The sequence below is a fragment of the Toxotes jaculatrix genome, chromosome 18, assembly GCF_017976425.1.
Source record: "Toxotes jaculatrix isolate fToxJac2 chromosome 18, fToxJac2.pri, whole genome shotgun sequence".
NCBI lineage: Eukaryota > Metazoa > Chordata > Actinopteri > Toxotidae > Toxotes > Toxotes jaculatrix.
This window is the reverse complement of record NC_054411.1, coordinates 9,304,700-9,328,811: the sequence shown is the minus strand read 5'-3', so window position 1 is coordinate 9,328,811 and position 24,112 is coordinate 9,304,700. Positions and strand designations below refer to the sequence as shown.

Sequence of the window (24,112 nt, the reverse complement as noted above, 5' to 3'; positions counted from 1 at the left end):
TGACAGAGGGTGACGGGGTTTATGAGCCGATGTGTAAACTTTGGGAGCCCCTGACCTCCACATTAATGCTGCGCTCACTGGCTGAGACCACAGATGGGGGAGGAGTCTCCTGCAGCGTGAGGGAATAAAAACGCAGTTGCTCCTGACGGTAGTGGAAAACAGATTGAGAGGAGGTACCATCGTGCAGACCTCAACGGGAATCAGCTCCTTCTCATGCCTTGTGCATCTCATAGTTGTAGACCGTGTTTAAATCTCTTGAAGCGGAGGACTTTTTAAGTTCGTCTCCTTTAGGACTGCTCAGCTGCACAACTGCCTTCAATTTCCCCCCCCCCAAACAAGTCTTTAAATCGAACAGCGTAATTTTTTTTAAAGATGACCTGGACGGTGAGCAGTTGTTTTGTCACTCTGGCCATCCTGTTCCTTTGGCGGGTGGAAGAAATAGCAGAAGCCTGCAGCTGCTCCCCAGCGCATCCTCAGCAGGCGTTTTGCAGCGCAGACGTCGGTAAGTCGATTCACTGACTAAAATGAATGAATATAAAGCATCATTCAGTCATAATTTGTTTGAATACAATGTGTCGATGGCGTATTAATGTATTTACTTATTTTTGACAAAGAAACCGTTAATACCGAGAGGGAAACTTTGCAAACTTAGCCCCAGTCTTATGTTTACAATTACAGGGGGAGGAGGATGGAAATTTCTGTCTTCCAATCTTTCTTTCCACTGCCCTCCTCTCTTGTCCTCTCTCTGCAATCATCTGTTGATATTCTCGAGTCTTGATATATAGCCACATCAATGTACTTTATGTACTTCATGGCATTTAAAAAAAAAATCTCATAGGATAACAATTGTTTGGAGTACTTTTTGATCTACACTTAAACAGAAGCACCAAAAGTAAAATAAAGTATTTAAAAGTTTTGTTTTGTTTTTTTGGACAAGATTGCTTAAAATTACCCTTAATTATCAGGCATCTAATTAGATAAGCACGTTTACCCATCATCATGGTTGCCTCTTGCTGAAAATGGTGATCAGAGTTCTCTTCAGTATTATTTACACTCCTTTAATTGTCATTTGTGGAGCTTGTGTTTTACAAAAAAAAAAGGTTGTATTTCCCTAAAAGGTCGTCCGTTTGAATTGCCATTTCATTTACTCTTTCTCCAAGGCCATGAAGATAGCATCCCTTTTGCTTTACCTGCTACAAAACACTGCTTGTTGCGAGAGTCTCAACAGTGACCAGCTTGTGTAGCTATTTAAATTGGGGTTTGCTGAAGGTCTTTTTTCCTGGTTGTGAGCTGGCTGAGTGTGTGGTATGTATACAGAAGCTGGCTTATTCAAAGGTTTCTCTTTACCATTGGACTCCATGGCGCTGGAGGGCAGAGAAACCACATTATCCAGCAGGAGAGTTCACTGCAAAGAAAAAGCAGACTTTTCAAAAGTTCTTTTAACCTTCTCATTGAGATGATTTTAATGCTAATACTTCTCAGATGCAGCCAAGTAGCTAATGTAAGTTACATAGAGAGTGAAGGATGTTAAAAATCCAATAGGCATACCTACTATTTCTTGTTACAGTTACTTTGAAGGTATCAGGTAATGCCACAGTATATTCAGTTGTCTATTGTCAGCTTTTAAAATCAACTCTGAATTCACTCTCAGTCATTTGGCCAGGTAGAGGGTGCAGGGCTCTGACTAGTCTGTGGATTGTTCAAACCTAGACTGAAGGTGCTGATAGTCATCTGAACTTCCAGACTGATTCATTTCATTACAGTCTCTGAGGTCAGGCCCTAACATGACCTTAACCCCCCACCCACACCCCCCCTCACCCCCGGTCCTGCTTCAGCACCATGGATAGACCCTCCTCCCGACATAAACCAACATTTTTTCAGGAAATCAGTCTTCATAGCCATATCAAACTGTTACTAAGGGTGGGATTCAAGTAGTTTAAGAAGAATATCACTCATTTATAGCGCCTGCATCTTTGTCAGCAGCAGAGTTCGGTCAGCATTTGTGGACCTGCACAACTCTAAAGCTGAAAATCTGACAAATCTTTGTGGTTGGTTAGGCATGTAAAGTCACTGTGTGCTACACAGACAATGAATGGGTGGATGAATTTGAGGAGTGATAAAATAGTACGCTGAGTTGGCACATTCTAAATGAAGGTCATTATCTGCCATTGGTAGCTCCACCTTAACTCCTCATGCTTTTTTTTCAGTTTATCTGAATTATCTTAGTCTCTAGTTTACCTACCTTTGAACTGTAGTTGTAGTTGGCAAAGTTATTTGGATTAAATATAGTATGAATGTTTAGAATAAAATTTGTATGGTGCTCCCATGCCTGTTTCTGCACAGTAAGACATTGCCTTTAGGAACCCGTACTTAGTATGAAAGTATTACTCACAGATGTAGGTCAGTTCGAATGTCTGGAGTCTACGGAAAATTACCCAAGAAGAAGAGTGACTTACAAGCTTAGTTTCAGTGTCTGAAGTGACATTCTTTAAAACTGGGAAGAAGTTAAAGATTGTGCCAACGTGACACTTTCGATGTCATCTTTGTTGGTTTTTGGGAAGAACAGTCAAAACTGGAAAGGACAGTCAAACACTGTGTCAGCGTGACACTTTCCATGTAAGTTTTGATGATGATCCACTGCAGCAGTTTTGTTTGAGTGAGGCAAAGTTAGGATGGGGTGAAAAATAGAGGTCAAAGTGGAGACTCTGAAAGACACTAATGGAAAGTTTAAGTAGGTAGTAGAGCAGTGCCATTACTCTTAAAGTCTGATCAAATCAGACTGTAGTTTGATCTGGTTACAGCCCTTCTTTACTTTTTTTAAAACTTTATTTTACTAGGCCTTGGCTTATTTCTTTCTCTATTCCTGTAAACAAAAAGATAATATTGGATCAGCTTTAGTTGTAAACATATAGTCCCATTTATCTTGTCAGAAGAGACAGAGCAGGAACAAAAAAAAAAAAAATCTTTCCTCATAAATCGAAATCCATCCCTTGGGTCTTTGGCTAAGGCAGAGGAATGCCGCACAGTCATATGCTGCTCTCGTTATGTATTTGCAGTTTATTTCACAATTCTTGGTGATTACAGAGTGTACCTGTGCTGCTTTTTTGGGAAGACGGAAAGCGAATCATTTGAGACCTCAAAAGGAAAGCATGGTTTTGACGTGACTTCCGGTATAAACACAGCCCTGCAAGCTGTGTAAACAGAGCTGACATTAAAACCAGACCCCCCCCCCCCCCCCCGCCCCCGCCCCCCTTTGAGCCAGACTGAGTGTGTGCAAACTCTGTCACAACAGCTGCCTTAAACTCCAGCATCGCCGGTTATAGTGCATTGGGTCGATCTGTTCAGCAGGTTCATTTCAATGTGCTCACTGAAGTTAAAAATAAATAAATAAATAGATAATGCAGAGTGACTCGGCTGCAGAATACTGCCTGTGAACATTTGCATTTGTACATCATCACAAGTGTAAGAGACAACATTAAATGGTAAACACTATAATTTTGGTGCCAGAAAGACAAACTAATAGCATATTTAGGCACTGATGGGAAGATCACAAAGGTTTTAAACTCCACAAAATTCCTTTTTTACTAGAAAACAAAAGGGTAATGGTGGATTGATCTGTCTATCCTTGGAAGGGATCAGCAGAGGAGTCAGTTTGAATTTGTAGTTTAGTTTTTCTCATTCAAAGTCTGACCGCTTTGTGGCCTCTGGGAGAAGAAAATGGATGTACAGGCCCTGCAATTACATGACATGCATTTGCTTTCTTCTCTTTTTCTCTTTGTTTTTTAAAGCACTCCCATGACCACAATACTACATACAAAGTAATGTGTTTATTGTTTGAGTAAGTAGAAAATTAGACGGTTCCCTCAGTTCCCACTTTTGTGAAACTTATCATTTTTTCATAGGGCTTGGTCAGCCTGTTCCGGTAAACATCATCATGTCCTGTGAGAATTAGGTATGCACTGTGTATCATGACAGAAAATTGAATTATATTTCTAAATTAGTTCAACTAGAGGACACGCAACTGTGGTAGTTCAAGCAATAGCGGTGAGTGCTTCAGTGAATAATGAGGGCATGACTGAGTGAAAGTTTGTTTTAGATACAGTTTGTGGATTTTTTTTAAGTTGTTGGAATGTGGATGTTCTTCAAATAATGAATGGGAGAAAACACATAAAACCTTAATTTGCTAATAATGCTGTTCTTAAAATTTGTCAATTTTTAGCATATTGAATGAATTTTAAAGAGCTAAGTCTAACTCTCGCAAAGTTTTTTGTAAAGCCCAAGTGCTTGAATTATAGATTATCATCCACAGAAGCTCCATAAGAGTTGTATTTTTGTTTGTTTGTTTTTTTCTTCTGCATAGTGTGGATATTTTAACCTGCCCTACTTTACACCAGTAGATTGAGATGCGATCTGTGTGTGATTCTGCACACTCAGGCAAGGGGGATTATGACTAATCCACTTTGTAGCCAGAGAAATTGGAGAGTTTCTCAGCACCACTAACTCAGTTCGTACACAGTGAGTTAGTGTTGTTTGTGTGAGGAAGTTTGTGAATTGAGAAACCAGAAACATCTTGACTGGTGTAGAGTATCACTGGGTGCTGTTTTTCATTTTAAATTGTGTATTTGTGTGTCAGTATATCTGCTAATTCACAGCAGCTCTGCAGCACACAGAAAAGCTTGCAAGCTTGCAGCCCTCACCGCGTAGTGTTTTGCACATTTTCCTGGCTACGAACTAAATCCCCCTCTCTCTCTCTCTCTCGTGCTCTCTAACTCCTCCTCCCCCTGTCAACTTGTATGTTTGTGACAGTATTTCAGTAGTGCTTTAAAGACCTGTCTTCTCCCTGTATACACAGGACACTGTTAGTCTAATGCCGCCTCTACAAAATGACGGTTGATCCTGTCCATTCTCTCCTCTGTTCCCCTGTTTGCAGAATGCAGCCATCCTCTTTGCTCCATCACTCTCTCCTTCTGTGCACACACTGTCCTTTTTTCCCTGTTTTCCTTTTTTTTTTTTTTTTTTTTTTAAAGGTTGACTCTTTAGACCCTTAAAAGGAGATGTTCTCTAAGCCTTTATTGTCATCGAATTGGGGCACATATGGCTCGCAGCTTCATACCTTCATCATATAAAAAAGCAAATGAAAAGGCTTGATCTTATTTAGTAAAGAAGCCGGCTGGTGATGGTCTGAGGCATTCGGTAGCTGCCACCTTGGGAAGGAGAGGACTGAGAGAGGGAACATCTGGTTAACATTAGCTCTGTCGCTAGTCGCCTTCACTTAAAAGCTTGATTTTGAATGTGATTTTGTAAAACTTTTTCACTGTTGTTGTTATTGTAGTAGTTTACAGTAATCACTTCAACTTGCATGATACCAGTAATTCATAGGCATTTAGCTATGACTGGCATATGATCAGTGCTATACTGTCCTTCAACATTTGGATGCACATGAAAGAAGCAGTGTTTGCAAAACACATGAGTCATATTTTTTTGTTGAATACTCAGCATTTGAGCTCAAAGGCTCATCCGTATGGCTCTGATAATATTTTTCCACTTGAACTGTTAATTTTTTTTTTTCCCCCTCCATCCAAACCTCTCTGAATCTCGGAGCTGGGACTCAAGAGCACAAGAGTGAGAGGGGGAAAGGCTGCACACGAAAGAGGGAGGTTGATTTGCATGTCAGCACCTCTATCCAGACAGAGAGGCAGGCCGGCAGAGAGGCCTGGGGGCGAAGGGAGCGTTTCTAGTTCAGCTTTTCAAAGATTGCTGACTGGCTTCCTCCTGTGTCGGCCCAGGAGCCTGGGAGCAGGCAGCACACATTCCTCCCTCTGATTGCAGCTGATGAAACACTCATGTGCCTCTGTCTTCCCAGCACCTGGCACATGCAAACTCCACAGATCCAAGCCACAGCAATGTGTTGTGTGGCCAACTCCGGCATGCCAAACCTGGGCAGGGCTTAGATCAGATACAGACGGACTCAGATATTGCTAAGTTTCAACATGACAATAGTGGTTCACTGTGAAACTTTGCCTTCAGATACAGTGAATATAAATGTTGGTTGTTTCATCTTTTTCCAGTTATCAGGGCAAGGGTAGTTGGGGCGCAGGAGGTTGAAGTCGGCAACAACATCTATGGAAACCCCATCAAACAGATCAAGTATGACATCAAACAGACCAAGGTACCTGGTGTAAAGCCGTTTAATTCTCATTTTATATTTGGGTATAGACCTAATTCTGAAATGCATTTGAATGTTTTTCCTCTATTTAAAATTCCAGATGTTCAAAGGTCCTAACCAGGACATTGATGCCATCTACACTGCTTCTTCCTCTGCAATGTGTGGAGTGACTCTGGAGACCAGTGGCAAGGAGTATCTTATCACAGGTACAATGCAACCACATTACCAATCACACATTATACAATGGAACAAATATAGTTCCTTGATACGTCTTCAAATCACAACATCTCATTGCTTCTACTTCACTCTCCTTCCACCGTAGGCAGACTGGAGGCTGATGGGAAGATGCATATTACGCTGTGCCATTTCATTGAGCCCTGGGATGCCCTGAGTGACATTCAGAGGAAGAGCCTGACTCAGCGCTATGCCATGGGCTGTGATTGCAGGGTAGGAAACCTGAAGGATAGATCAGCAGTTAAACTAGAATTTGCCACAAACTAGAAGAGATAAAATAACCTTAAAATATTTTTTATCATGCGTTCACTCCCTGATCTTGGGCTCTTCTCCAATCCTCAGATCACTCGCTGCACCACCGTCCCCTGCGTGATCAGCAGCCAAGCGGAGTGCCTGTGGACGGACTGGGTGTTTGAGAAGACAGTCAACGGAGAGCAGGCCAAACATTTTGCTTGCATCAAGAGGAGTGATGACTCCTGTGCCTGGTACAGAGGAGCTGCACCGCCCAAAAAGGATTTCCTGGACATCGAAGACCCTTAACTCCACCACTTGTCTGATGGTCTGAGGATGTCTACAGTTGAAATATACTAAAATATAAATACCAAAAACAGAAATAAATACACAAGTCAAATGGTTATTTTGTTTTCTTCTTATTAAGAAAGCTGCAGGGTGTGCGTGCTTTGTGGTGAGGTTGGGGAAAAAATGGAATTGTTACATTATTTAGTTGCAGGACTTGTTTAGTTTTTTTCTTCATCAGTCTTATAAATTCAACACTTTCTGATTCTTCTACCCCAAAATCTAAAGCACTTGCTCATGAACCACTTTTCCCTCAGCTGAAATAAAGGGATAGTCATCACAGCACAGTGTTGCACTTCACAGTACTTTTGTTTCTGCGCTAGTAATTCCTGACGTTTTTTTTTTTTTTTTTTTTTTTTTAATATTCCTTTTTAACCAAAGGTATTGTTTGAAACAAACTATAATTTAATAATGAAACACAAACATATCTAAAACTCTTAAATGTCACAATTCTGTGAATCTGTTGGTAAATAACATTAGCTGGTAATCGGCATCCTGATTTGTGACAGCTACCGCAAGGTATTAATGCCACCTCTTGCCTGTCCTACTTCTTATTCTTGTGCTGCGAATAAAAATCTTTTCACTTCTGTTTTTTTCTTTCCTTTTTTGGTGTGGAAAACACGTTTAGAAAAAAAGAGTGGCACGTTAATGATCACATCAATAATCCTGAATAGACAAGAATGCACTTTGAACAATGATCACAGCAGTCATATTGTCTTGAGTTAAATTGTCTGAAAAAGGGGATTGAATCCTCCATTTTGTATTTTTTTTATATTACAGCTTCTCTTTATAATGCTTTAGTAAGTGTAAGAGCCTATTTTATTTAAGGAGGAAAAAACACCCTCATTTTGATGCTTTTTATGACAAATGACACCATTGGTATTGTATAAAGTATTTTAACAGTAGCAAATTACACACATTCTATGTGCATTAAATGTCAAATTGTTGGCCTTAACTGTTTGACTGGCTTATCCTTTGGGGCAGTGAATTAAAGAACGCATGTTAAACAATTATACATTTATTGCAGAGCCATGGAAATGACCATAAACGTGTTTAACAGATGTCATGTGACTTTAAAAATGATTATGAGAGTGTAAAAAAATTCTTCATATGAAACTGTAGTCATTTATGATGTCTTGTGCTGGTTTCACATGGGACTTTTGAGATAAGATGATTTTTGCATGCATGTCCAACTGAAATAATACTGTACATTTGACTATTAAATGCCAAACCCTGTTTTGATTCACATTGCACTGGTTATTTTTACATCAATGCTCAGAGAGCATGCAAGACCTCTGTATAAAACGGCCCTCGCTAATTCTGAAGGATTTTAACTCAGCAGAGCATCAGTGTGCCTTTGATTTGTAGTTAGGTAAATAAAATGCAAAGAAACATAACTCACAGGGTATTAGTCTAAACAGGCACACATGATGCGAACAGAACAAGAATTCACTTTTGTTCAAGGGAGGCGAGTCATACAGAATGCAGCAGGATAAACAGTACAATAAACTCAAGCATAATGTATCAGTTTGTATTTCTTAAATTAGTGTTCAGCAGACTTTAGAGACAAGGACAATAAATGACTGCTTTGCGACACTGCAACAACAATCTGCTGCCGTCTAGTGGAGACAACAGGACATCCACTTGCATGCCTTCACGGGCCTGTCCATGTGCACAGATGTGCAATCATCAAATGTGATACTCTCAGGATGTCTCAATATGAAATAATGTAGTTACTTGCAACATATAGCAGAGTAAGATATTGCATTGATTTAAACCTGTTCAAGGCTGAAATGCAATCACGGTAAACTACATCATTTTTTTTTCTTCAATGGTAGGGTTTTCTAATATGGATGAAACCCTCTGACATTTTACTTTGATTACATATTTGCTAAAATCAGCAGCAACGGTGAACACGAGGAATGCGATTTAATTTCTCGAAGGATTTTCATGCAAACGAACCGCAGCAGTTGTTTTAGCACACTGATGCAAGCCTAACATAAGTGTACAGTGAAATGAAGGATGTTCCAGCGCTCTTTGTTGGTACATTAATAATTGTTAACATGAACCGTGTCGATTGCTTCAATGGTAAACAGCGCTGGCTGGAAGTCACGTGTGGTTCTCTCCCGACAGCTCTACGTCAGTTGAAGCGTCGATTGGCTGAACCCTTAAGCGACGGCGTGACCTGCTCCCTGATTGGTCTTTGATCCCTGTCAGTCATCATCGTGTCCGCCCTCTGATAATGCAGCATGGGCGAAAATACCAGACCCAAAAGCTACAGTTGAGGAAGCAGAACCTTCTACTGACAACGATTTTGGACGACTGAACGAAAGGTGAGTGAGCAAACGCCCTCTGGATATACGTATTATGTGTTAGCGTGCGTCTCCAGGATGACGATGCTGAAGAAACGGGTAGGATGTGGCGGCTGGGGAATGTTAGCCACCTGAGCGCTGAGATGCTAACCCACATTGCAGCATTCAGGGAGGCTGGAGGCTCTCGCCACGTTAAGTTAGCTCGCTGGCTAATTTGTGGCTTCTGCTGCCTCTGCTGTTGTCAAACGTAAAAAGGCAAAACGCGATACAGTCGGCAGCAGGAAAAGACAAATCACGAAATGTCGATTGGGTTACATATTTATCAAGGTAATACCTACATTTTATCTCTGTACTTTAGACCCTCCAGGTCGACATTAGCTGTGTTTGAGATTAGCAGCCTAGCATTTTAGCTACGGTGACTGGCCCGAAGAGTTGAGTCCAGCTGGTGTGGAAGGGACTACCTAGCCACTGCATGACGTTTATAACGATAATAACCAACCCGGAGAACTGAAAACCCGAGAAATCAGGTAGCTAACTGGTTGTCTAAACAAGATGAAACGAAGGAGAGATTTTAGAAGTGACAGCAACAACGGTGTTGCCTTCAGGTGCTCCCCCTGAAGTCCATCGCTCGCATTTCTATTCTAGTGAACACTTGTGATTTGAGTTCCTTATTGGCCATCATATATTTATAAAGGGCGTTGTGGGAATTGCGTTTTCGTTGCCGATGTTGTAGCCTAGATAGTTAGTGGTCCAGCAGCATTTGTGCCGGCAAAACATTTGCGTTGATTAAATAATTTGCCAAAAACAGGTTGTCGTCCACTGACTGAACAAATGGTGTATATAAAAAAATCTCGACATTTCTATTCATATGATTCATTTTACTGACTTGTGTTTTCTCAATCGTGGTTACGATATTTTTGGAAGCCCTTATGTTAGACACATAAGTGTACCCTGCAGCTTTTAAGAATAAATGTATTTATGCTGTCCTAGTAGAGCTGTTCAGAGTTGGACATACTGATAATGAAGCTCTTTGAAAACTGAGGCTTGTGAAGTCAACTTTATTAATTTTTTTCAAGCCATTTCTATGCATTTTTCAGGAAGTGATGTGATTAGGCAGCTTTATATTATCTCTATTTTGAAAGAAGTTTAGCTTCTATTTATTATCATTAGATGTAGGATTTCCAGTGTTAACTAGAGCATTTCCACAAGATGAATAAAATATTGACACTGCCACAGACTTGTCAAAGCATGTCAGTGTGAGGATTACCTCCAAAGTATGAGACCAGCACATTATGGTTCTTACATATAAATCACATGGTCATTAAAATGGTTGAACTAGACAGTATGGTTATACCTAATGCATAACCCTAAAAATGTCAGTATGTTTTGGACATAAGGTGATTTTGACTTCCTCATTGACAGTGGTATTGATACATATATATTAGCTGATAGTGGCAAGCAAACTGAAACATTTAATACAATGCACTGTTTAAAAAAAAAAAAGTTTTAGACATCCACATCTGTAAATAACATGTTTCCTGATTTCTCATGTGTGATTCTGCCCTCGGATCACACAACAGGAGACTACTAGCAATTCTAATATCAAAAGGCATCTAACAGTATGATGTAACTTTATATTTAAGGCAAACTCAAGTTGACAATGCTTGACTTGTCACATTACAAGACCAACACACACACACACACACACATACACACATATCCATGTGTGTGTATCCATCCACATCAAATTACATTTACAATATCAAAAAGTTGGAACTTTTAGTGACAGGATGTCAGATAATTGCTCTGAAGCTGCCTTGGCCATTTCTTATGCAAACATACCCATTAGAAGGTGTCTGTGTGAAGTGACTAATTGTCATGATATTATTACTGGCTTAAACTCTCCCTCTGTTGTGGTAAGTGTATCAACATTGCTGCCTGGTCTAGCGGTTGCATCACTGCAGTTAGCTGTGTCCCTGCAGGCTGTGTCGCTCTTAGTTGTATCAGTATCAGCAGCACGTGAAGGTCACGGTGCCCTTGTGCATACAATGCATTTTCAGCCCTCCTTCTCTCCTCATGACGTCACTGCCCACTCTGATGAGCACGACTCTCATGGCACTTCATGCCTTCGGTGTTATGAATGTGGTGCTGTAACATCTACGTGATGTAATGCTTTCACTTATGGGAGGGGTTGTAGTGTTTGGGGCACCTCGGTTGCATCCTGAGTAAATTGATAGGAGACTGAATGATTGGTTTACTCACTACTCAGTCAGCACTGAGCACGTTTTGCCAGCCTGCTGCTTTTTGTAGAAAATAACACGTCAGAAGTCATTCACTGGGCTGACTCTGGCAGAGGGTTGTTGTGGAAATGTGCACACACTGTTATCTATACTGAAATGGTTCTTAGCTCCACTGTATTTAAAGGGACAGTAGACAGCCGGTGCAAATGGTTTCATTTTTTCAAGCAACATATCTTTACGTCTATGATTTGCATCTCTCATATCACTAATGACAAAATTTGATGATATGCTGAAGAAATGTGCCATGTTACAGTGTCAAGATGACAATTAAAATGCTAATGCACGCAAAAAATATGTGTAAGAATTTGACTTGGCACTTAACAGCAGTTGCTTGCTCCTCATGTGCTCTAAATGCTCATACTCTCCTAGCTCATACACACTCCCCCACCCTCTGTTGCTAATGTCTGTATGTCTTGTACAACTGTGGGGACAGCTGCCAAGACCCAGCTGGCTTCTCAGATGCACTCAGTCCTTATATCTATTGTGGAGCCACATCGGGAAATGTGGCCTAGAGAGGAACCCACTGACGCATAAAGAGACAGTGGTGTTAATAGGCGCTTAGCTGAGGGATAAGTTCAACATTTGTTTGATTAACAGAAGGTTTGCTTTTTCTCCTGTTAAGCTCAGAGACAGCCAAGGTACTGTGAGGTGCCTTTTAAATAGAGTGTAGACGTGAGGAGATGATAGTTTATTGATCCCTTTGGGGAAATTGGGTGAACAAGCTTTATTAGTTGTTTTGTGCAGCCTCACATGAAGTGACTGTTCGAACAATTTACGGCGCTGACACCCAATCTGTCTGTCTCTGCAGTGATGTTCCAACAATGCCGATAGTGGATAAACTCAAGGAGGCATTAAAACCTGGTCGAAAGGAGACAGGAGATGAGGGTGACCTCAACAAATTGTTGGCTTCTTCTGCCAAGAAGGTCCTTTTGCAGAAGATAGAGTTTGAGCCTGCCAGCAAGGGTTTCTCCTATCAGCTGGACAGCTTAAAGAACAAGTATGTGATCCTCAATCCCAGGAATGAGGGCGCTACGGGGCAGAAGCCCACAGAGCCTGCCCAAATAAAGAGGCAAGGTAAGCTCTCAAACTGAAGTGATAATTTAGCAGAGTTTGATAGTTTGACATTTTCCATATTTGCCTTTTGTCCCTTAATTCCAGCCCTTAAAGCTCAGATCCTGTGTTCTTTTGATTAATGTCACATAATTAACCGCACTCCTCATTCAGTCTCAGAGAACGTGGTTGGGGGCCAGAGCGATGGCATCCCCGCCCCACAGAAGATGCTCTTCCCAGGGAACAAGCTTACTCTCAAATGGGAGCGTGTGTACAGGGTAGGAGCCGGCCTCCACAACCTCGGAAACACCTGCTTCCTCAACTCCACAGTGCAGTGTCTCACCTACACCCCACCACTTGCCAACTACTTACTCTCAAAGGAGCACAGCCGTGCCTGTGAGTACCTGAATCATCCTCTCAACTGCTGCCAGACTTATAGCATAAACACTCCCGTTCATTTACATTTTTCTTAACACTACGCGCACCCACACGTGGGAAATGACTGTAACCCCACTAGTGTTACTCTGTGTACAGACACATGTCGCTGAAATTCACCAAAGCACAGCTGCTTCAGTGTGTTTGCACTAAGTTGTATTTAGGCTTTGACACATTCAGCAGTCTGTGATCATTTTTAATGAGTCAACAAAGACTTACCGACCTCTAAGTTTCAGGTAGGTAAGTAAAAGTAGTAAGCATCCTTAATTGACAAAAACTACATCAGCCGCTTTCTGCTTTTGTCCAGACTAAGTGATATACCAAGTGAATACCATTAGCCTAATGCTGACCTTTAATCCAGTATGTTTTCTGTGGTTACTGTGGGGCTTTTAGCTGCTCTATGGAGCCACATCAGATACAAGTTTTTCTGCATTTTTTTCTGAATCTGAATATTGACCTTTGCTGATTTTAAGTTTTCATTACGACATGAATTGATCAAAATGTATTTTCTCCTGTGACACCATAAAACGTCTGTGCTTTTATTTTGTGAGTGACTCTGGTTCTTTTATGTTGCTGTTGTCGTCTGTGTTTCAGGTCACCAGCCGGGCTTCTGTATGATCTGTATAATGCAGAACCATATCATCCAAGCCTTTGCCAACACAGGCAATGCCATCAAGCCTGTCTCCTTCATCAGAGACCTGAAAAGTAAGAAAGCTACTGTCCTTAACACCGTGTGGTTGTGTCTGAGCAATTTGTGCAGAGTTTCAGTGTAGGTCGTGTCAGGAGTCACAGCCACCTGTTTTTTTTTTTTTTTTGGTTGAATATTGCCAGAGGCACGATGACGCAACACTGGCCACAGTGTCCCATGTGACAACAGCCAGTAACTGCAGTACATAAGTGGAGCGGTGAGGCTGCAGGCTGTGAATGAGCACCATGTAGAGAGTAGGGATGAGGTGTGAGTTGCACCTTGACATGGTGAAGTGCTGTGCTGTAATCTCTCAGGAGCCCTCCCTACCTGCCTTCTACTACCTTATGTGCTGCTGCAATCATGTCTCCACCTCCTGCTCCTCTTTTTCAATCTCTCTCTTCCCCCTTCATCCCCTTGCCACCCTCCCTCCCTCCTTCTCCAATGCCCTCTCTGTCTCCTTGTGACTGCAGGCTGAGAGGAGCAGCTTTAGCACAAAAATGTACAGTCCACCACCAGGAATTAGAAATATACTGTATGTGTTTTATAGTTTCCCTCTACATTAATTTAGTTGTTAGTCAACCCCGTGGTTAGAAATGTGCCACTGCAACCAGAATAATGTAAATGCATACAATGAAAATTCAACATCTGTGCCTTTTGCTCAGCATGCCCTCCAAAAAATATCAAAATACAGCACAATTTCATCTCCTAAAAATCGAAAGAGCTTACTGCAACTGATGCTGGAATCTCCCTGGGATCTCACAGCCGGGGTCTCGCAAACAAAATAAAACCGCAACCCTCCACTATAATGCTAGATTTCACATCTTCAAGATGCCCTCCTCTTCTCTCAGAAGTGCCCTGAACAGGTCATTAGTGTGTGGTGTCTTATTCCTTTTTCCCACTCAAGGGTGACTCATGGTCGTAAATCTGTCCAGATGCTATGCTGGGAATGTGGTGATGGCCACATTATAATTCTACCAGCTCATGCTTTCCCCATTTTCCATTAGGAAATAACAGTAGAGGCAGAGGGTTTAGAGCTACATTAGCTCTAATGTAAGACTCCTAGATGAGACATCGGCCTGCTGAAATCACGAAGTGACTGTAATTAGATCATTGTTGAACATCTTGTCTTGAGTTGCATGAGGTACCAACATTAGAGGCCAACTGTAAGTACCCATGAAAGAGTACTCCTTATACTTTACGGGAAATTAAACTATCGCCTGTGGCTGCTATGCTGCCACTTTGTCATCTCTCGATTGTCAGTGAGATCGCACGTATATTAGAGATTTGAGCAGTTAGTGGTTAACATTTATATAGTGAACGTTTGCCTCTGCAGTAAATAACACACATTGGCTCTTTATTAAACTCGCTATAGTGATCACTCTCTTGTCTCAGAGTAGTGTGGTGAAAACATGGATAATTGTCAAAAAACACTTAATGACACTTATTGTTGGAAACTTTGAATGAGCACAAAGCTAACATGCAGTTTTGTCTCCCACAGAAATTGCCAGACATTTTCGCTTTGGAAGCCAGGAGGATGCCCACGAATTTTTGCGGTACACCATCGATGCCATGCAGAAAGCCTGTCTTAATGGCTACCCAAAGTAAAGCTTTTTTTTATTATTGTTTCTTAAATGATAAAAAAATGTTTTTAAAATACGTAATCTTTGTATGAATCTTTTGATGATCTTTTTCTTTGTTTCTTTCCTCTGTCTGTAGGCTTGACAGGCAGACCCAGGCCACAACGCTGGTGCATCAGATCTTTGGAGGTTACCTCAGGTCAAGAGGTAATGACATTTTTTTTTGTTTGTTTAACACACAGTTGCACTTAATGAATTTCCACATTTGTTGCCAGTGTCAACAAAATGTGTATTGCTGAAACAGCTTGATGTAGTTCAGTACTCTTAATCACAGAGCATAGAAAAGAGGCGCCATGCTGAACATCTGTATGTTTTCATGTCTTGTCAGAAATAGCTTTGCATATGGTGTGTTGCCTGATTAAAAGTGTGTTTATACTTTTGCAGTCCATGTAATTTGCTCGAACACAAATTATATGCTCTTCATTTCTCATGTTATATTAAACATTATCTGAAACGCAGCATATTTTTCCACTATTTTAATTATTATGATTTGTTCAGTCTAAATTCAATTGATTGTAAGTTGAAGTTTAAACCTGTTTGTAAGATGCAGTTTGTAAAGTTACAGTATAATAATTGTATTCAATTAGGATATTTTCATCTGGTTGCAGGTGTCAGTTTAGGACAGTAAATGGAAAAAAAAAAGCGTTGAATGTAGAGGGTAAAGGTAATTCCCCTGAATGTTTGATCTGAGAGTCAAAGGCAGTTGTTGAGATTTTTGATCGTTATGTGTTTACAGGAAGTGGAACAGAGGCTCGTGAGAAATATTCCACTAATCAACGTGAACCTAGTTGTTCTTCAGAAATAGCTTCAAGTACGAGTGTCAGATTTTGTTTTTTCATTTTGTCTTTCAGTGAAATGCTCTATTTGTAAAAGTGTGTCTGACACATATGACCCTTATCTGGATATTGCTGTGGAGATTCGGGTAGGTTTTGCAATATCTTAATAAGTCTTTTTTTTTATATGCAAATATTTAAAAATTTCAATCATTGTTTCTCTAAACTTCAGATATACTGAGTAGATTTCTGTCCTTGTCTTTCAGCAAGCTGTGAACATCGTGCGAGCCCTGGAACTGTTTGTTAAACCAGATGTGTTAAGTGGAGAGAATGCCTACATGTGTGCTAAGTGAGTGCCACTTGTCTAGTCTGGCGACATGCTACATTTTTAAGTACATCTGCAGGCCCTCAAAATAGTTCTTTTTTTTTCTTTTCCAGAATATATTCATTTACTTACATTAGACATCCTTTTAGGATGAGGTATCATTACTCATTACTGTTTTTCTCTCCAGGTGCAAAAAGAAAGTGCCAGCAACCAAACGCTTCACAGTCCATCGAACATCTAATGTACTGACCCTTTCACTGAAGAGGTTTGCCAACTTCAGCGGAGGCAAAATAACAAAGGTTAAAAAAGAATTCTCACACAGTTGGCTGTCTGAAAGAGCTGTCTCATTTTTCAGTGTCCTTCAGTTTTTGTTTTGTTTTTGCAGGATGTGGGATACCCAGAATTTCTGAACATCCGCCCCTACATGTCTCAGAGCTCAGGCGATCCTGTTATGTATGGCCTTTATGCTGTTCTGGTGCACTCTGGGTACAGTTGTCATGCTGGCCACTACTACTGCTACGTCAAGGTAAGGCAGCTAGATGAACTTTTCACTGGAAATTCAATTAAGTTTAAAAATGTTTATTGATTTTAAAAAAAAAAAGTGCTTTTTTCTGATACCTGAAAAACTCTGGGTACTGTGTCATACTGCTGCAGTATTGCCATAAAACAGTCCTTCTCATTAATGTGCACCCCATATAATTCATGTGTTTACCTTTTCATAGTGTAACTGTAAATAAATGGATGTTGTGATCTTTATTTTAAATCTTTATTTATCTCTACCTTGTTTCCTCTTAGGCAAGCAATGGACAATGGTACCAAATGAATGATTCAATGGTGCACTCTAGTAACATCAAAGTGGTCTTGAACCAGCAGGCTTATGTGCTTTTCTATCTGAGGTAAGACACTGGAGTACAACAGGAGATCAACAGAGGCGTTGTCTGTTCCTCCTGGATATATAATTAAATAAAACTGGGTCTTTGTTTTTATATTAAAGGATCCCTGAAACCAAGAAAAATGCAGATGGGCAGACCACCAAGCAGGGGATGTTGCATCCTGGGAAGAACAGCCTATCATCTGAACAGATAAAGAGGGCCAACCTGAACGGGCCTCTGTCCTCCCCGCAGGTCACAAAGGTATAAGACATTTAATATAAGATATTTTTTAAAGTGGTAAAGGATGTGCCCCAGTTTGACACCTTGTAATATTTTGGTCAAACATAATTTTGTTCACCTCCTCTTTACAGAAACTTGAACCTGCACAACTGCGTAAGATCCAGTCTGTGGATGGTGGTCTGGGCCTGCCCATTTCCAGGAACGGTGTTAGCACTCAGCCACAACCCAGACTTTCGAACTGGACGTCATCCTCCAATGGCCCACCGAAGCTGCCGGGCGGGCCCACAGTTATCGAGGAACCTTTCAAGAAGCTGAAGAAGCCTTCTCCCCAGAGCCAAGTGCAGTCCCGCAGCAGCACTCCGACCCCCTCCAACAACGGGGTCAGCAGGACGGAGGGAGAAAAAAAGCAAGGTGGCGAGGGCAGAGGCATCGCAGCATCTACCTCATTTAAGTCTTTGTCTGACTCTTCCTCTGCCGACACCTCTGACTCAAAGGTAACATTTGCAGTGAAAAAGAATTATTGTCAAACCAATATATGAAAGTGTTAAGTTTCTCATTGTGACATAAAATACCTGCAGTGTGGAAAATGTGTACTGCGTTTTTTGGTATGGAATCAAACGAGCAAATACTTTGTAGTTGTCCGTACAAACTTTTTAGGTACATAAAATGTGCTAGCGGCTCATGCATTGGTACAGCCATTTCATGCCACGTGTAGATGCACAGAAGCAAAACCACAGCAAATGACTGCCTTTGTTTCGGCCAGGACTCCTCGGGTCCCAAAAGCGCGCCAGTAGGAGAGATGCCCTCCACTCCTCGGAAAGGCTCCAGTGGCCTGGCATCTCCAGCCAAGAGTGTGGAGCGCTCTCAGAGCACGGAGGACCAGAAGACGGCAAAAATAAAATCCCCGGCCCTCAACAACATCACGTCAGAAGCCACCAGCACCATGTCACCTCCACCTGCCAAGAAACTGGCCCTGTCAGCCAAGAAGGTGAACTTCATTCCCATCCACAGCAGCACCACCACTCCCTGTCTTAGTGCAAGCTCATGATATCTTGGTTTCCTGTTGCCCCACTCCACACTCCTATCCCAAATCTGACCATTGATTTCAATGAGTAGTGTTATTAAGGCAAGTAAACTTTTCAAGTTTATTTTCTGATATATGTAATGTGTTTTCTCCAGTGTGCCTGTCTAATCAACCACATGATAGCACTTGTTTAGAGTTTGTCTTCTTTTCCTTTAGTTTGTTCTTTTTTTCTAACCATTTCTAATTCTTCTCTGCCATACCGTTTCCTCTTTGTTTTCCTCCCTCCATCTTTTCCTGCCATCCCTTTAATCACCCCCTTTCCTTATTTGATTCTCTTCCTTATTTTTGTCACATTCATGGCTATTTTCTTTAGACCACCAAGTTTTTATTTATGTCGATAACTGCAGGCTCACAGCCGGAGTCCGAGCAACATTGATGCTCTGCCCCCTTTGTCGCTCCAGCTGTCCAGTGACCCCACGCATCAAAATCAACTTAACCCCCTCACCTCTGCCTCACCTTCTCACGCTCACAGGTACGAAATGTGAGCCTGATATCACATAGACAATGCAAATAAAATGCAGATTTGTCCATGTCATTATTATGACGTTGTAAATCCAGATGTTTTCCCTTGTTCTTTCTTCAGAGCTGGTCCATTCCATTCTCCTAAAGTCCAGTCATCGCCTTTTGCCCACTCAGGTGGATCCTTCAAACAGCAGAGCCCTCAGAAACAGTCCCTTCTCTCCACACTGCAAAAACCAAACTCCAGCCTTTCTCTTAAAACCAACGGGCTTCACAGTCCCAGCCCAAAGAACCCCAAGTCTTCCAACAACCTCAGCTCCGCGGTCCAAGAACCAGACCTTAACAGCCCCTCTTCTGAAACAGTTAACCAAAAGAAGAAGAAGAAAAAGAAGCGGGGCTATTCTGAAGTGGAGGGTGGTGCAGGGCCAGTTGCATCCCCAGCTGTAGTGACACGTACCAACCTTGTGGAATCAGCGAGTGAGAGGAAGCGCAAGAAGAAAAAGAAAAAACGAAAGAGGGAAACTGAGAATGGAGAGAAAGTGAAGGAGAGGGAGTGCGTCCCGTCTCATTTGGACACATCAAACCAGGAAGAGGACTGGTGTCAGGGTGGCATATGGAGTCTAACATCCAATCCAGATGCAGAACAGTCTAAGCAAAAGCCTCAGTTAGCTTCCACAACCCCAAGGCAGTGTGAGTCAAATCAGGAAGAACAGGGAAGGGACTCTGTGTTGTTGTTGAAGAAGAAGAAAAAGAAAAAGAAGAAGATGCAACTGGAGGAGGCTCTGCAAGACACAACTTCAGTGTGCTCTACATCAGAAAGGTTGGTTGAAAGTTGGTCAGTTTAGTTACATGTCTGTCTTTGTGTCCGTGAAAGGCTTTTCATCCATGGATTTTCATTTCTGTTCAAAAAGCGCTGCCACAAATGACTTTGGAGCTTATAATTTTGGAAAACCAGGGCACATAACACGATTAAAGAAACTCAGGGAGAAGTCATTGTTCTACATACATACTACAGTATAAGAAAGAAATAAGTACTTGTTTCTAAAAGTGTTTTTATTATTAGTCATTACTCAGCCTGTTTAAAAAAAATTGGAGTCAAGTGCAGGTAAAGCAGGTGCTTCATTACCTTTCATCTATGAACACAAACATATACAAATATTTAGCCTCTGTTTGCATTAAACATGTTAACCAAGCTGAATTAATTTTTTTCCCAGCAGTAGATCTGAGATGAAGGCCACAGTAGCTCAGAATGGCATGGGAGATTTGATAAAGTTGAAAAAGAAATTAAAGATGAAGAAGAAGAGGCTAAAAGAAGATGTGAGACTGTGGCAGGAGAGCAGGAGATGTTCAGACGGGCAGAATGATGAGCCTGAAGCAGCGGAGCCCCCTTCGAAAAAGAGCACCACAGAGAACGACAAAATAAGCAAACGAAGCACAGGTATATGAGCGCGGACTTGCATGGACATACAGTTTGTGCAAATAAATAAATAAGTGTGTGCATTCAGCCCATGCCAGCTGCAGTGAGAAATGTGCGATCTCGTTGCCATGCCAACACAGAACGTGCAATAGCCTTCTATACTGATTAGAGCTGTTTGCCGAAAATCTCTCTGCACCACTGCAGCCTCTCAGCCTTTCATTTGAGTGACCATTCATTTCAAAATTTCACTAAGAGAGCATGACTCATTATATTTTGAGAAAGCCGTAATGAATCACTTACTTACTTGTGCTTTTTATTTCTACTTTCTATTGATTGTATTTTCCCATTTAGCCACAGTGGTAATGTGGGACAACCAAGTGAAGGATGGCTACAAACGCAGCCAGGCACCAGCAGCTAATGGGAGTGCGCTAGGAGACAACACCCCGACCCGTGCCTCTCCTGCAGCCTGGGATGGAAAAAAGACAAGCGCTGTGGTAGAGGAGCTGCTCAGGAACGCCACAGATAAGGCCTATGGAGCCAACGGTGAGACACTGAGTTTCTGTGTACATTCCATTTGTATTTCTAGAAAAAAGTGTTGGTATATGTGTTTATAGGTTTTGTCTGTCTTATCTAGTCCTCAGTTGGGATGGAGAGGTCTCTGCGATCAGTAGAGATGCTGTTGAAGATGTCCGCATTGCAAAGAATGACACTGTGATCGATGAGTGGGATGAAGAGTTTGACAGGGGAAAGGTGGGAAAAAAAATGAACACAACAGGAAATCATAACTGCTGCTGCTTGAGAAATAAAGTACAAATTTACCACTGCCAGTCTCATTGCTCATTGTTCCTGCTCTCCAAATTTCCCCCTTTTCATTCCTAAATCTACAGGTGAAGAAAGTGAAAAACTATAAAAGAGAAAAGTGGAGAAGTGGCAGCAGCATCTTCCAGAAGATCCAGGACAGGAGGAACAAGTGGTCTGTAACACCTGGAGGGAAGAGAGTTTTTGGAGTCCGTCGCTGAGAGTCCAGGGTGCTGTTGAGATCATGCTGACTTGAAACCAAGACAACAATACAGTATACCAAACCTCTGTACCTTTTTCTCTTTTTTCAATTTTTATTTTATTTTATTTTTTTTTTAATTTCTGTTTTGTGTTCACTCCAGACCCAAATTCAAGAATAGGATTGAGCCAAAAGGAGCACAGCAGGTTACATTAACTGTTTGACTGACAGCCACGTCAAGTTTAAACTAACCAGTATAATATGCTTTCTTCACTGACCAGCTGGATTTGACCTCTCATAACCCCTGTTAACTCAAATACCACAGAAAGTGGCTCATGCTTTTCTGTGCATGCAGTATTTAACAGAAACCCCTTACACGTCACATGAATTACTGTATCTTGGTATCCTGTGAGCCTTAGTTATTGTCCTGAAATTCTGAGCTACCATGAAATTATAAACAGCTTGCCATATCTGTGAAAGAAAGGCTAATAATGAGAAAGTATATCTGCAACTCGTTGGTTGTCTTTTATTGAAACCTGCACACACTCAGAGCATACTATGCTTCTTTTGCAGACATAAGGGCTCAGTAAGTTGGACATTAAAAAAGTGACCTTTTTTTTTTTTTTTTAAACCCTCTCCTGAAATTACTCAATATCAAATTACAAAGATCCAAAATTATTATTCATTAAAACTATAATTTTTTTATTTTATTTTATACCTATATCCGCTATGTGGCTTGTTTTTAAGGACCATATTTTGCCTGCTAATTTTGGGTAAAATTAAGGTTTAAAATTGCCACCGTTTTCTAAATGTGCATGTTTAAACTGATGATGCAAATGTAATACGGTAAAGTTTGTTTTTAGTTCTGCTATATTGGTTATGGATCATTTGTTTTATTTCAGACTTAATGCCAATACATTTAAGAGCACAAAAAAGTGCTCAGCCGAATTGTGTAAAAAAAAAATTTGGCTGTTTGTGAAAGTGCTGACATTGATGAACAGTACTTTAGAAACTTGATTTCATCATATCTGTACCTTTACCTGGACGTTTTCTGAGAGCTCATAGCAATGTGCATTTGCAGAGTAGAGGTTGTGGTTGTTTGAGGAAATCAGACAAGAGCAGTTATTTTCTACTGTGCAGCTATTCAACTCTGTAGCTCATCTCATCAGTCCAACACTCAGAAGCTCTCAGTCTGGAGATTTGACCTTTCCATTCTCTGTTATAAACGTCACCACAAACTGTTCTTCACCAATGTACTGAAATAAAAGGGTTCAATTTTATACTTCAGGCACTGTGTTAGAATGGGACTCCCACACGCTAATAATTTCTTTTCCCCTTCTTATATCTCTATGCAATTTTCTGATGGTCATGCTGGTCACCTACAAACTGGGCTAAGACTCAGGAACCCAGACATCCCGTACTCCGTCTTCATCTCTGATCAGTCTCCCCTGTTTCATATCAGAGTAGTCCTTCTACCTGGACCACCATTTTGCATCCTGTACATCCTGTAGAAACTATTTTATACAAAGTATTTCAGGTGTGGAAACCATGGGATCATCTTGCACCAATTCGGGCACAGATGCGTAGAGAATCTAAAGTTATTACAAAAAGCTTTGCCAGTGTAGAAGACTGTACAGTCCATCTTGTGCTACCTGTGTTTCCCTCCGACGCTGTAAAGATTTGCCCATGCATTTCTTTTCATTCTAGAGCTGTTGCCTTGAATTGGCTATAAAAAAAGCATAGGATTTAATGTTATAAACATATAATTTAAAGAAGAAAAGACAGATCTTTAATGTGCTACTAATACTTGGATCAGTTGGTGGATGTTAACTTGAGAACTTATCTGCAAATGTGTTTATTCATTTGTGTAAAGGAGAGTTGTTTGTTCTCATGCAAGACCTTCCCTATGTCACTGTAGTGTGTACAGTACAAGAGAGGCTACGGCAGTCTAATTTCTATAGGACGTGTGTGTCGGCCGTGAAATCGACGTAGGGTGTGACTCTCAACGTGACGCAGAGGAACATTTACCAGTGTGAAAGGACAGTCCACATGTTTGCATTGATGGTTCTATATTTTGCACCACCTTTTCTGACCAGGGAAGAGACCTTTCATAATGAAAGTGACTCTTACCACACTATAGTTAACTATAAAGGTGCAATAAAGTTGTGACTTTTGTGAGCTGACTGTGTATTTTTCTTTGAATTAACTTTTTTTCCTTTTAATATAGATATATATGAGAGATGATGAGAGTATTTAGCAGGTTAGAAATGAGGTAATTTGAAATTTTACAGCAATGCAGAGTCAAAATCCACATTTGTCCATTGTTTTGTACAGACAGGAAGAATTATCAGCTGAATCTGCAGCCCCCCTTGACTTTAAGAAGCTTTATAGGGTGTTTCAGGTCCTTGTTGCTGTCGGACTAAATGGCAGACAGACAAACGTGAACATGGTGGAGCACTTAGCAGCTAGAGACCAAAAATAGAGCTTTAAGAAAGTGAACAATGGACTTAAATTTGCCAGAAACATGACTCCAAATCAACGATAACG

At 41.0% G+C, this 24,112-nt stretch overlaps 2 protein-coding genes across 4 annotated transcripts; both read left to right on the top strand.

Moving 5' to 3' along the window:
• The first annotated feature begins 168 nt into the window (after positions 1–168).
• Positions 169–8,212, top strand: timp2b (TIMP metallopeptidase inhibitor 2b). The gene is made up of 5 exons (XM_041063463.1): positions 169–502; positions 6,069–6,169; positions 6,267–6,372; positions 6,489–6,613; positions 6,743–8,212. Exons 1-5 carry the CDS (start codon positions 373–375, stop codon positions 6,938–6,940), a joined length of 660 nt encoding a protein of 219 aa, XP_040919397.1. The 5' UTR covers positions 169–372; the 3' UTR covers positions 6,941–8,212.
• Positions 8,213–9,183: 971 nt separating this feature from the next.
• usp36 (ubiquitin specific peptidase 36) lies at positions 9,184–23,734 on the top strand. Of its 3 annotated transcripts, none has more exons than XM_041062751.1 (20): positions 9,184–9,309; positions 12,397–12,662; positions 12,813–13,034; positions 13,668–13,778; positions 15,260–15,362; positions 15,478–15,545; positions 16,250–16,320; positions 16,438–16,520; positions 16,684–16,795; positions 16,882–17,022; positions 17,292–17,392; positions 17,491–17,629; positions 17,740–18,102; positions 18,372–18,596; positions 19,094–19,164; positions 19,276–19,971; positions 20,366–20,589; positions 20,920–21,111; positions 21,203–21,318; positions 21,456–23,734. In XM_041062751.1, exons 2-20 carry the CDS (start codon positions 12,410–12,412, stop codon positions 21,585–21,587), a joined length of 3,423 nt encoding a protein of 1,140 aa, XP_040918685.1. In that variant the 5' UTR covers positions 9,184–9,309; positions 12,397–12,409; the 3' UTR covers positions 21,588–23,734. The 3 variants fall into 3 exon arrangements, with proteins under 3 accessions (XP_040918685.1, XP_040918684.1, XP_040918683.1); XM_041062750.1 differs by having other exon boundaries at positions 19,040–19,164; positions 20,369–20,589; XM_041062749.1 differs by having other exon boundaries at positions 19,040–19,164.
• Positions 23,735–24,112: the final 378 nt, after the last annotated feature.